This window comes from Coffea eugenioides, chromosome 9 (assembly GCF_003713205.1).
Source record: "Coffea eugenioides isolate CCC68of chromosome 9, Ceug_1.0, whole genome shotgun sequence".
NCBI lineage: Eukaryota > Viridiplantae > Streptophyta > Magnoliopsida > Gentianales > Rubiaceae > Coffea > Coffea eugenioides.
Genome location: NC_040043.1, coordinates 5,242,555 through 5,256,549, shown reverse-complemented (window position 1 = coordinate 5,256,549; position 13,995 = coordinate 5,242,555). Strand labels below are relative to the sequence as shown.

The following is a 13,995-nucleotide window of genomic DNA, read 5'->3' as shown; positions in this document are numbered from 1 at the left end:
TAAAAAACCAATTTTTCTCCAAAATTTTTTATATTTTCTATAAACGCATTTTTCGTTCAGTCTTTTACTTTGTATATATTAAATTCGTTCAGTCTTTTACTTTGTATATATTAAATCAATTGTATTTTTACAAAAACTTCAGAAAATAGAAATTTCTTTTCTCCATTTTCTGTTGTCCTTCAAGAAAAAAAAAACATAACTGTCATGAGGAGAAAACTTGCCATTGAAAAACGGTGAAAATAAAGAAGGGCTGTGGCGGGATGAGTAAAGGCTTAAGGCCTCGGCGGAGAAGGAGATGGAATCCCCTATCCTTACAGAATCAACTTCTGCGCGTTGACTCCATATATGTACCACTTTGTTAGGATTGCTTCATATTTTCCCAATTTTATTTGCTTACATCATCTTTACAATTTCCAATACATCTTTTTATCTTCTCAATATCTTTTTATCTCACATACATCACATCACAAAAAGTGATACAGTAAAAATATCCTAAATAATCCCAAATAACTTACCATCCAAACAGACCTGGAAAAAGAGAAGCAGGAGAGTAAGAGTCGGCGAAAGACATGAATGGGAGTGGATCACAACAGAATTATTCTTCATATAGTTATTAACTACTCCTGCCACTTGTAATTTGGGGAAATTGTGAATTGAATGAGAAAGCCGCCTACTTTACTTTCGCTAACTATAGATATAGCTCTTCTTAACCTTTCCCACATCTCCGATCTCTCCTTTTTGCCTGACCACGTTCTCCTTGAACTCTTTCTGGTTAGTACTGTTCTTCTCGTCCCTACCTCCCAATTTCTTTTCTACCAATTTCTCTTGATTATTGTCATTATTTTTGTGTTGATCTTTTCTGGGTTCTGGATTGATTTTGGTTTTCATGCGGGTTCTTGATATTTTCCTTGATGGGTTCCGTTGTACTTTGTCTAACTTGCCCTTGATGGGATCTGCGATCTTTTTACTGTGTAGCCTTCAGTAATAGTAACTTTTTGTTCTCTGTACTATTCGATGTGTTTCCTTTTTGGCAATTAGTTTGAATCAGATGTTAATTAGATACATTGCTGGTTTAAAGATTGAAGAAGTTTTATAAGGGCCAAGGGAATAGTAACCTTAGAAATGGCCGATCGAGAATCCCCTGATCGGTTCTCTAGTGGATTGGATGAATATTTGATTAGTTTGAGATGTGATTCAAGTGGCATATACTGTTGCTCTAACTTTCTTGTTGCAATTTATGTTTGTGCTACATGATGTACTAGAAAAAAAAAAGTTTGGAAGTTGTCATCTAAGGTAGATATGGATAAATTCAAAGATTGAAAAGAAAAAGGAAATGTTGTTTTTTGGAGTGACGAATTGTTGAAAAGCTGTAGAACAAGTTTTAGTTCTGAGCGTTAATCAGTAAAAGATGCAGGATTGCAAATGATCATTTTTAGTTTTTTCATCTTTTACGACATTTTGGTTCAAATTGTTTGAAGTGGGTAAGAAAGCTGTAGTTACAAAATGTGAATGGTTGGCGTGGGTTTTTGCATAATCTAAGGATGAGAATTAGTAATGGCTTGAAGGTAGCCACTTTTGAGAAGGCTGCTCATTGTTGTGTTTGGATAACCTTAATCTGAATGATGTTTTTCTATGGCTTCTTGTTGACTGACTTAGAAAGTCTGCTAACTAAGTCTTGTGGTAATTTTAAATTTGGTGCCATTTGTTTCTTCTTTCTACTATTGTTGCATAAAAATGGATGTCTCTTGGTTGTGTTGTATTTTTTAAGGTTTGAGCTAAATTTTAGGCCTTAGAATCATTTATTTTTGAACTCAGTTGAATAAAGCTTGGGGCAAGTTCAATGAATGCCTGTTAGGATGGCTTGATGCGACTTAGGTGCCCCCGCTGTTCATTAAGCTTCTTTATAACCCACTCTTTTGCTCTGTTTTGGTTTTCTGTGGGTTGAAAGTTGATATTTGTCTGCCTCTTCCTATCTTGTACATCAACAAAATAAATATAATTTGCTAATTACTCAATTACCTTGAAGTTTGTTATGCTGGTTCTGATGTTCTTACCTACGTTCCAACTTCCAAATGCTCAAATAGAAAGCAGAATTGAAATTGGCAGGTCTGTCATTTACTGGGGTTCAAGTTGATTTGAAATGTTGTTTTCATTTGCACAATGGTTGTCTATTTTTCTTTTCATTGTCAGTAAAGTCTTCTCTTGAATGTTCATTGTTAATCCTTATTTAAGGGATGACTGGAGCACTGAAACCATTGAAGCAAATTAATCATCCAGATTTTCAGATGTATTTTTACTGTAGCTCTTGTGTGAGCTGTTTAGATGATTCGAACTCATGAGTTTGATTTTTAATATCCTTCTACTGATGATGATTTTAATTGGCAGAGAACTTTAAGAGCAGGGAAACTAACTGAGAAGATCTTGAAACTGTTTGTGGCTACTGGCAAAGACGAGATACTTTCTTTGATCAGTGAACTTAATATTCAACTTATTCTAACTCCTGTACTTCCCACCAGTAAGTCATTAAATATATAAATGTTCTATACAAAATCAACTTGCTGTGTCTGACTTTTCATGTCAATCAGGATGCTCTGAGAAATTTTGACGCTATCTGGCATTCCGAAAGCACGCTCATCATACTTGACTTGAAATAGCTAGCTATACTCGAGAGAACAAAATCTTTTTCTGCTTAAACTCCCATAAGATGGCTCAAGTCAACATTAGAGATGATGAGGTGGACATTGTGATAGGTGCTCTCCACTTAGATCTTACTTCATTTATGGAAGATTGGAGAGCAGTCTTTTCTCGGTTCCACCTGATAATTGTCCAGGATCCTGACCTCAAAGGAGACCTTAAAATTCCTGGAGGATTTAGTTTTGATGTTTATACGAAGTCTGATATAGAGAGCGTTGTTGGGTCTTCTTCAAGTTCTGTTGTTTTCTCCGGCTATTCATGTCGGTATTTTGGCTATCTTGTGTCCCACAAAAAATACATAATTTCAATTGATGATGACTGCATCCCAGCTAAGGATGATAAGGGTGAATTGATAGATGCAGTTGCACAGCATATCACCAACCTTATGACACCTGCCACTCCTTTTTTCTTCAATACACTTTATGATCCTTTTCGCAAAGGAACAGATTTTGTCCGTGGATACCCGTTCAGCTTGCGAAGTGGGGTTCAATGTGGTCTATCATGTGGACTTTGGCTTAACTTAGCAGACTATGATGCTCCCACACAGGCCCTCAAGCCAGGGCAGAGGAATTCTAGATTTGTTGACGCTGTTCTCACAGTTCCAGCAAGGGCAATGTTACCCGTAAGTGGAATCAACATAGGTTTTGATCGTGAGTTAGTTGGACCAGCTATGGTCCCAGCTTTCAGGTTGGTAAAGGAAGGAAAATTCAGATGGGAAACAGTGGAAGATATATGGAGTGGGATGTGTGTAAAGGTAATATGTGATCATTTGGGATATGGTGTGAAAAGTGGGCTTCCATATGTTTGGAGAAATGACCGAGGAAATGCAGTTGAGAGTTTGAAGAAAGAGTGGGAGGGAGTAAAGCTTATGGAAGAAGTGGTTCCGTTCTTTCAATCGATGAGATTGTCTCAAGGAGCAGTTACAGCAGAAGATTGTGTCATTGAGATGGCTGCAGCAGTGAAGGAGCGACTGGAGCCTTTAGATCCTGTGTTTGCTCGGGCCTCTGAAGCAATGGTGGAGTGGGTCAAGCTGTGGAAAGTAGTTACATCTCGATTGTCCGACTCTGCTGCTTGAAAGTTGTGATCCTTGTATCTTGTCGTCCTTCCCGTCTTCCGCCACACCCACCCTTTAACCCCAATTAGTGCCCTTCATGCTCTAATACAATATTTTACTATCTGCGACTATGATGACTTTATTACTCCTCACCGTTTGGAGAAATAATAGAGATATTACTTATACATCAATGAGCTCTTATGACCCTTTTGTAGTTTATTGCTTTGTGATGATTATGAGGAGGTACTTTTGTTTGCTCATATTGTTAGACATTGATGGCTGATTCCCTTGTCTAATGACTAAAGATGGTTGAAATATGAATTGTACTTTCTTGAATGTATTTGCTGTTTGGTGCTTCCATATAATGTTGTGCAGGGCGGACACGAAGATTGGTAGATCACAGTTTCTGTTTTTCTAAAGAATGGCAATTGATTACTGCACGACCACATTGCTTCGCAGCCCGTAGGGAAATGCCTTCTTGCATCTGCGTACGTACAAGTAAATGCAATGTTTAATCCTTTGAGAGTGTCTTCTTGATGGTTTATTTGGTTCATTTCATCTCGTTAAAGAAGCTAATGGAAGTGTGGGCAATAAGAAACATAGGTTGCCAAATGGAAGAATCTGTGGCACCAAAAGGTAAAGGCCAAGTTGAAACACTTCATGTGGAAATGTTTGCAAAATTGTTTACCAACCAATGAAGTAATTTTTAAAAGGATAAGAAAAGGAGAGGGAAGGTGCAGCTGCCGTGGAGAAGGAATAGAAACCATCGAACATTTACTCTTTTATTGTGTGAATGCGATAGATGTTTGGAAAATGGCACCAGTAAGGTGGGATGGATTAGAGGACAAACAGCATAATCATGGATATGGTGGGAGAAAGCTACTCAATCTACTTCAAAGGACTTTGGACCTGACAGAGTGAGCCTCACCATCAATATTTTTTGGCAAATCTGGAAAGCACGAAACAGAAAAGTCTTTGAAAATGAATACCAGAACCCACCCAAAATTGTCTCAAAAGCACAAGAGGAATGGATGGAATATGAGCAGGCAAGGGAGGAAGAAAAGGAGAAGAGTGCAATTGCCATCATCAGTGAGCATCAGACACGAAGAGAAACAGCAAGGGAAGATGAGGTTTGCCTGTTCACGGATGCTGCGATATCAGCAAAAATGATAAGGATGGGTCAAGGAATTGTTGCAAGAAATTGGAACGGAAAGATCATGAAAGCAAAAGCGATAGTCAACCAATATAAGGGGGAACCAAGTAAGGAAGAAGCTCTGGCAATTAGGAATGCAATGCTGATGGCTAAACAGGTAGGATGGACTAAAATTATAATCCATTCGGATAGCAAATCAGTAATAGACCAGATAAATAGAAGCAATGAGTATGAAGTTAGCATTGCAACAATTCTGGAAGATGTGCAGGATTTTACAACACATTTTGAAAGTTGTAGGTTTGTGTTTATACCTAGAACAGAAAATGAAATCAGCCATGCTCCAGCTCAATTTGCTGTCAAGCTAGTGCATGATATTGAATGGGAACAAGATTTCCCAGTTTGGCTGATGGATTTAGTGAGGAAGGAAATGAGGGTAGTAGCCCCTTTTTGTATTTAAATCTTGTATTATCAAGGGATAATCATATATATAACTGTTATCGTTTGTGGGAAAAAAAAATAAGAAACATAGGTTGCCAGTACGACAAAGGAATATGTTAAGCAGATCCCTGTGTCGTCATTTAGATTTTTCACAATAGAATTGGGAAAAAATTATCTATTTCATCCGAACAATGTATCCTTTTTTTTTTGGAGATGAGTGAAAGGTTTTTTATTCAGGACCACTCGTTGGGTTTGGGCTTTATTTCGGGATAAAACCCAAGCCAAACACACCACCTATTCACAATCTCTCTCACCTTACTATCTAACTCAAACTCTTCCTCGTCTGTATAATGTATTTGCGATTTTTGTTAGTGATAAAATCAACATTTCAAAGAAGATTTTTATTTGGAAAGCGAAAAACAAGTAACACATAAATGTGAAAGTAACACATAAATGGTAAATTCTTGAACGCACTCGTGGAATTCTCTTTTTTTTGTTCTCCCTTAAAAGGGCATCTTCTATACCCCAATTCCACTACCCCAAAAGGGAAGGAAATCTTAAGAAAATATTTTCTTGTTGGTTGGATTCCCTGCTGGATATAACCTTTTATTCTGCTTAAAATATGCAGGTTTAATTTAGACAGCATTGAACGTAGATGACTGGTTTTGAATACAAATATGCTGTAGTTTTTACATGTTCGAGGGGAAAGTGAAATTAATTTGAGAACGTGTCCAAATGTAAGAGGAGTGTGAATGTATATTCAGATGAATTAGATACAATTTAGATATAATAACGAGCGTCACTTGGCATACGTTAGAAACATCTGATATAAATATACTTTTAAAACTTCGGTTGATTCGATGTTCGAGATTATTCTATATTCAATAAGAATATGTATTTAGATGCTGAATTATGTATAATTTAAATATGTTAACAAATATCACTTCACACATGTTATATCCTGTATGCATATCCTACAAGGTATCAAACGGAACCTGCTTCGGCAAATTTTCATCTGTCACCCAAAATTCCACATGTCAAATGCCGGTCATCAATTTTCAAGCTTGATTTCCATGACTTTGTACATCGAGCTACACAGGATGTACACACATACATACAGCTTGTACGTTTTTGTCAAGAAAATATGGCTAATTATTATGGTTTTAATAACACTTTGGCCCCCTAATCTTTGAGAAAATCACACATTTTCGCAGTCAACCTCAAAAAATATACACTTCACCGCCTATGAAGACTAATCAACCTTGAAAGTCTAAACTCCATAACGAAAAGTGAGTGTTATGACAATATTGCCCGTCCGTTTGTTGTTGAAATTATTTATAGTTTATAATTATTGCCCTTCGTTTGCAAAAAAATGGTGAAGTTTGATTAATCTGTATTTTCCTCCTCTCAGTTTAATAATAAGGCATATTAGTCATTTTTAATAATTTTTGTTAAGTATTTAATGTTGTACTAATTTGATAAATAAAAATAAAAAGATGTTATATTAAGTCTTCGTAAACTAATATAATAAAGATTATTTTTTAAAGAATAAGAAGTATAAGATTACCTTATTCTTTCAAAATTTTGCTGACTAAATTTATTGTTATTACTTTGGTACTTGTCCTTATTGTTTGATTTAAACTCCAATCAACTGAACAAAGTATATGCAAAAGTGAACATTAATCCAACAAAAAATTTTATAATAATAAACTAAATGTAATTTTTTTTAGTTTTTATCAATTTAATATTTTTTGTATAGTAGATATTACAGAGAAAGTATATATTTGTTAGCAATAAAATAGAAATAATAGTAAGTTATAAATAATCAATCTCACAAATAAGAGGACATTAATGTCATTGCACTTACTTTTTATGCATTGTAAACCTTGACTAGTTTTTTTTTTGGGGGGGGGGGGGGGGGGGGGTTTATATGTTTTTAAGATTGAGGATAGTAAAGTATGAATATCCCTAAAGTTTAAGGGAGCAAAGTGTGATTAATTGAATTTTTGTTTAATTGGCACAATTAGAGCCATCAATTTTCTTAAACAAACAAGTATAGCCTATGATTAACAATGTGCTTAGTCCCATGGCGCTCAAAAAGTCTAAGATTATGGACCTCTTGTTGATTTTTCTCACTATAAGGTATAAAATTAAGATTAAACAACACTGTAATATTTACTTTTCATTCTTTTATTCTTCAGATACAATGGAGGGATACTATACTATTAAAACTTTCCTTCTAAAGATAAGGTGCAATATTCATTCAATATTTATACCTAAAAGCAACATATTTACAAAAAAAAATTCCCGAAAGGAAATAAATTATTACCACAGGAAATGAGAATTAATTAGTATAATTTATAACAAAAGTTACATTTGTCCATATAAGGATGCAATAAATTATGAGGCCAATTTATTGCAAATCTTAAGGAATAAGTGCAATTGACAATAATGTTTATCTTCTATTTTCCATCTAGTAAATGCTAATATTAAGTTTCCTCTATTGCCATAATTTTAGTCAAGTACTTCCAAGAAGCATTGAATGACTTTCCAACTATGCCTCAACCATGAAATAAGTTGGATATGGATTGAACTTTTTTTGAATCCTTCTCATTAAATGTAATTAATGCACAGTATTTTCTTGGTACCAGAATTCCATATTAATCATTTATCATTATTAATTTCCATTTCAGCAAAATATTTGCTGGAAAACTAGTCCTATAAATTCATATCCATCAAAGCTTCTTCAGAAATCGTAACCAAGTCCTCGTTTTCAAGCATTGGGGGTGTGCTTAAGCTGGTATCCACCATGATACTGTTTACTAAATCTTCTTTCCAAAATATTATTGTTACTAATTTCTCAGTCTCAGAATAACGATTCTTGGTTTTATATGTAGAAAATGCTGATTATTTTTTTAATCACTATCATGGATGGATCACACATCATCCATCTCCAAAAGAAAATTCTTCATCTTTAATTTATTGCAAAGTTTCATTTTCTTGCATTGATTTTCAGTTTAGTTTAGAAGGTAATTCTGTTTTTTTTTATACATAAATTTTGAAATTCTCACTTTGTGTCATTTTTGTTTTTGGTCATTCAAGATTTTTTTTAAAAAAAAAAAGTCTAAGAAGGTTACCAAAGGCCATTTTCCAGATGCCTAAGAGGGTTACCAAGAGGGCACGGACGTGTAAAGCTCAAAATAAGGTATGGTCTCTGGTTCTTTAATTAAAGAAGGTAGAAGAAATTCAATTTACAATAGCTTTTCTTTGTCTTAAAATCTATCAAGTCCAAGGGGTACAATTAATTCTTGCCCAAGTAGTAATAAATGCTCAGATGATGATATATATCTTCTTCTTCTTTTTTTTTTTTTGCCAGAACACCTTTTGATTTAGTAAATATACTGTTCTAATTTTGATACTCAAAGAAGTACTTATTTCACAGGACCAGAAGAACCAAGGGACACCAAAGGGGTCATCCTCTTCACCCAAAGAAACCAAAAAGCATGCCAAGAATCATGATCCTACTCCATCTCTGAATCCATTTCCAAAAGGGTATTTTCCTATATGGAGATTGCTAATGCAGAAACCAATTTCATATCCAAAAATTAAAGAATTCTACAATTGTTAGTATTTGATTCTAATTGCTTTTGGTATTTTGTAGATGGAAAGCTGCAGGGGTTGAACTTAGTTTGTCCAACTCTCATCCTGAAAATGTTCCCCAAGAGGATCAAAAGGAACCAATAGTTCCAACATTTCAGTTCTTGGCTCCTTCTCCATCTGCTGATCAAAAAAGTGTATGACTGCTGACTGCATGCTTAAACACACACACACACACACACACACACCCACTCCCCACCCCCCCCCCCCCAAGAAAAAAAATTTAGGCCTTAGTCATTACCATGCATCTATGGCATTACGTTCTTATGATGATCAACCCTTTTCTTGAAGGAACTGGATCTCTTTTTTGAAGTTTTTGACAAAAATTAAACCATGTTGAGGAAAAGTTATTCATGGTAGACCATGCTAATTAGCATTTAAAAATGGTAAAGCTTATTCAATATAATGTATCCAATTATATCAGACAGAAAAATAACCATCTTGCGCAAAGATTAATCGGATGTTGAATTATTTTGATTCTGTGAGTCGAGCAGATTAGCATATTTTTGCCACTCTTGTATATTTCAGAATGCAAATCATCAGCGGTTTGGATCCAATGCAAACCAAGTCAGCAGGCCATTTCAGAACCAAGTTAAGCCAAATGAAATTTCAGGCCTACAATGGTAAGAACTGACAACCTTTTTATCACTGCATTATGCATTCTCGTGGTTTGTAAATGACACCCCAAAAAAGAAAAAAAAAATGCTCCACTTTCTACAAATAGGCTAATGTTATTTCTTTTGTTAGTTTGCTTCACATACAAAATTTCATGTGATTCTACACATAATCAGAGTCCAATTTATTTGAGGTAGTTTCTAGTCATTATTTACATAAGTTGCAAGAAAAAAAAAAGAAAATTGTAAAGATTTTCCAAACTATACTCATCAAAAGTTTTCCTAATTTGGATTTCAAGAGCAAGAAATTACAAAACGACGTAAAGCCAACATTATTGCCAAAAATTCCTTTTTACCTGCAAATCAACCATACGAGATAACATGTTGCATGACCTGTTTGTTTCACATTGTTTGAAATCTTTAACTGTTAGCTCTTATTGAGCTTCTACCTTAAATAGGTGTTACTCAAGAAACAAACACAAAATCTTGGTTTTATAATGAATATAGTGAAACTTTTTTTTTTTTTTTTGCCCTCGTAGGTCACCAGGCGTTCAAACATTTTCAGATTTGTTAAGGGGATCACATAGCTCTCATGAAAGAAGTATATATCCTTCTTTGCTACAGGTATGATCTTGTTACCATTGCCTTTTAAGGGTAAATTGTTGTTTCTGTCCTCTATGTAGTGCCAAATTGAATTAAGGGCATAAACTAGAATAAGTTCGAAGGATAAGAATCCAAAAGTTCTCGGGTTCGAATCGTTCCGTTTACACTAAAAGAAGAAGTTCAAAGGATAAGAATCCAAAAGTGAAAATTAAAGCACAAGAACCCAATGACTTACATCAAATTCTTTCTTTTTGGATACGTGTTGAAAATAATTGATTTGCCATATAACAAAACTTATTTCAGGATGAACACAGCGAATCATCTGAGAATCGACCAAGAAGTGGGTTTTTTCAAGCTCAAGCTACACAAGATCCAATTGCAGCTGGTACATTTCCTAACAAAAGGTGACAAAATTTTGCATGGCCTATAATAATAACATTTAGTATTACATTTATCTCTATTTTTTCCATGTTAATTATTAACTCTAAAATTCCTGCTGTAGGTATCGTATAAGTTCATTGTATGATCCCATTTATGAAGCTATGGGTCTGCCTGTGGATCCTATTTTGCGATGCTTTGTGTTGATTCAACAAGGTACAAAAAAGATCTTTTACTAATATTAACTTAACTTCTCCCAATTTAAATTGTGGCTGCAATATGAGATTAAATGTTTATTCTAAATTCCCTTTTTTTTTTCCCCATTTATGGCAGCTGAAAATAAGGGGAAATCCTTTCCCAACCTTTGACTCTTTCGATATCTTGGAGGCATGTCGAGGCCACAGAGCAAAGTCCCAAAATTTGATCCTATGAGATGATATGTCGATAGTTTATTGCTTCAAAAAAAAAAAATGTATTTTAGTTTCTGTTGGCAAAGTAGTAAAAAATGTTGTATGACTAAAACCGAATTTCCTTTGGGAATAAGTTATATTTTGTGGTTTTCATGCAGCACCATTTTGTTACGGGTCTTTTTTGGGTGTTGCACGACGTCTTCCAAGCTTACAAGAAACCCTTTAGATTGGGCAAGAATTTGTGCAAACAATAATTTCTTTCCACAATGGCAAAAAGTCCGATATATAAAAGTGTGATTAATTTGGATGATTTTCTTCTATGGGTACGGTGCTGCATTAATCTAAGAGGGCTTTTTATGTCTTGCAATAGAGTATAGGAGTACAGGTATGAAGCCAAAAAGTTAAATGACAGAATGGTTAGAAATATATACGTTTTTATTAGACGTAAAGAGGGTTAAAAGTATACAAATAATAGCTAAATGACTAAAAGTGCATAAGGTTAATAATTTGATAGCCATAAATAAAAGGAGAAAAGAGCAGGGATAATATTAATAGGTAGGAGACGAAAGCAAAGCTAGTAAATAGCAATAATGGATAGAGTTCAATTTTATGCCAAACTTCTTGTCTTTCTGAGTCATACACTAATACAGTATTTGGTTTTATTCTTGAACGTGTGTGAATCATACATATAGGCTAGTTTCTACCCTTTATTAATTTTCAAGACTTCCTGTTTTCGGGCTTTTAAGTGTCTATTGGTGCATACATTACCAACAACAATAGTTAATTGGAGTTTTAAAAAAAAAAAAAAAACTTTTACAAGAAAAACCACATAGAGTCAATAGAATTTTTGATGCAAAATCAATTATCCATCCATTCTTTTTCATAAAAATATAAATTAAAAGAATTTAGCAATTTATTTACCCTAATTGTGCCATGAGCACTAGTACATATGAAAAAGTAAAAGATCATTCTAAATGTGGAGATCATGCAGCTTTTTTTTTTCACTAAAACTAATAGAAAAGCTAATTTTACTGACAAATAATTAATTTTCTATACATTAACGACAAATACACTACCATCATCATCATATGTATAACAGCTAATCGTAATCTGAATTTGAAATCGAACGCATATCCAATCGTACTAGTATTTACACGAACAGTTAATTTTTAACGAAATCTATTGTTAATTTATGATATAACATCTCTAAAAACTTATTTGTAATATAGAGGATGATTTGACAGAGTATCACTCTCCGACTGTACTTGACTTATTTTATGTAAACCCTACTAACATTATTATATTTCTTACTCACCACAAAAAAAATAAAAAGAAAAAAAAATTTAAATGCCAATTTGATGATTTTGGAGTTTTGTTTTTTCTCCAAAAAAAAAATACCCTTAACCCAACACGTGAGACATCACATCTGGAACGACAAAACGGTATCATCACCAGTAGACCCACTCTCTCTCCGAAGATACCTTTCCGTGGTTTTGCAGTTGGTGCGATACCGATGCCGCCACATTTCACATTTGTATATTGTAAGTTTAACCGACCCACGGCAGCCCCACTTCCAACCCCCACTCTCTCTTGTCATTGCTCTGCTACTAGTACTGCCTTCTTGTATTTTCGACTTTATCAAGGCTCGCAGAATTCTCATCATACGTACAATTCTCCTAATGGCTGCTGCTGCAAGTCTTCCTCTGCTTCAATTCTCAGCTCACTCCCTGCAACCCAAACTCCCAACTAACAAGAAATTCAGACCCACATTTGTGGACCCTTTATCTCCACCTGCGTCATCTTCAAAGTCAAATGGTGGGTAATGGGATGGTGAATTATTTGGTTTGTATGCTGGTATCGTCTCGTATTTCACTTATTTTCTTCGTTTCTTTGGGGGGTTTTTGTTTTTGTTGTGCGAATTTGTCTGTGCAGGGAGCTGTAGAAATTTTGCTGTGATTAGGTGCGCTTATGACTCGAATGGGGATGGAAGAGGGCCTGGTAGTGGAGGTGGAGGTGTGGAGGACGGCGCCAAGAGTGTGGAGAAGATTATTGAAGAGAAAAGGCGAGCTGAATTGTCTGCCCGTATTGCTGCTGGCGAGTTTACAGTTGAGAAATCCGGGTAATGTATTCGTTTAAGGATCAGTTGCACATTGTGCGTTAGAGTTCCTACCTGGAAACGAATTTTGTATTTCAATGTAGTTATTCTCAGCTTTGATTCTTTGGGAAGAAAAAAAAAACAAAGATGATGTAGTCTCATATTTCATGTGGGTCTGAATGAGTTTGCTGTTTATGCTGCTTGCGTTATCAAGAAGCCATCTTTTCAGATTTTTTTTTTTCTGGTGGAGTTCTGTTCTTAATGTTGGTTGTTTATTTATTTGCGTGTTGTTTGGGACTAGATTTCCGTCAGTGCTCAAGAATTCTTTACTGAAATTGGGGGTGCCTAAAGATATTCTTGAGTTTTTGTTCGGGAAGATAGGTGCTGCGGATGATTATCCAAAGATTCCAGAGGCAAAAGGATCGGTTAGTGCAATCCGGAGTGAGGCCTTCTTCATTCCTCTCTATGAGCTTTACCTCACTTATGGCGGGATTTTTAGGTTGACCTTTGGTCCCAAGGTTTGTAAAATCTTTTGGTTTGTCTTTTGCCGTATAGTGTGGTTATTGAATTTATTTTTGTAGATATAAACTGCTGTTAGCTCTGCGGCTTTTGTGTCTCATTGGTCCCAATTTGTCTATTGCAGTCCTTTTTAATTGTTTCAGATCCATCAATTGCCAAACATATTCTGAAGGACAATTCAAAAGCTTATTCAAAGGTGACAGCAACTGAAATACCTTTCTCTTATTTTTAGTATTTTTTTTCATTTTCTATTTCTGAATTTGAGGGGAAAAAAGGAATCATTAGGGTGAAAAGAAAAAAGGATGAACGTGGAAAATCAGCATTGCACTAATGAGGGAAATTAACTCCTCGATATTCTTGACAACTAGGGCGTCCTTGCT

General features: G+C 34.9%; 2 protein-coding genes across 2 annotated transcripts in view; both read left to right on the top strand.

The window, feature by feature from the left end:
• Positions 1 to 546: 546 nt before the first annotated feature.
• On the top strand, positions 547 to 4,088 carry LOC113782705 (probable UDP-arabinopyranose mutase 5). The gene is made up of 3 exons (XM_027328606.1): positions 547 to 771; positions 2,386 to 2,515; positions 2,715 to 4,088. The coding sequence occupies exons 1-3, from the start codon at positions 658 to 660 to the stop codon at positions 3,767 to 3,769; spliced, it is 1,299 nt and encodes a 432-aa protein (XP_027184407.1). The 5' UTR covers positions 547 to 657; the 3' UTR covers positions 3,770 to 4,088.
• An 8,470-nt stretch (positions 4,089 to 12,558) lies between these two features.
• Positions 12,559 to 13,995, top strand: part of LOC113782045 — a 13,349-nt gene continuing 11,912 nt past the window's right edge. The window contains exons 1-5 of the mRNA XM_027327957.1: positions 12,559 to 12,816; positions 12,934 to 13,120; positions 13,398 to 13,614; positions 13,740 to 13,811; positions 13,984 to 13,992. Coding sequence (XP_027183758.1) covers positions 12,681 to 12,816; positions 12,934 to 13,120; positions 13,398 to 13,614; positions 13,740 to 13,811; positions 13,984 to 13,992 — 621 coding nt within the window. The 5' untranslated portion in view covers positions 12,559 to 12,680. The remainder of the gene's footprint in view (positions 12,817 to 12,933; positions 13,121 to 13,397; positions 13,615 to 13,739; positions 13,812 to 13,983; positions 13,993 to 13,995) is intronic.

Excerpts from the sequence above, each read along its gene's own strand:
- LOC113782705 (XM_027328606.1), top strand. The coding sequence starts at position 658 with ATGAGAAAGCCGCCTACTTTACTTTCGCTAACTATAGATATAGCTCTT. Across the intron at positions 772-2,385 it reads TTCTCCTTGAACTCTTTCTG|AGAACTTTAAGAGCAGGGAA; the intron begins GTTAGTACTGTT and ends TTTAATTGGCAG. Across the intron at positions 2,516-2,714 it reads AACTCCTGTACTTCCCACCA|TCAACATTAGAGATGATGAG; the intron begins GTAAGTCATTAA and ends AGATGGCTCAAG.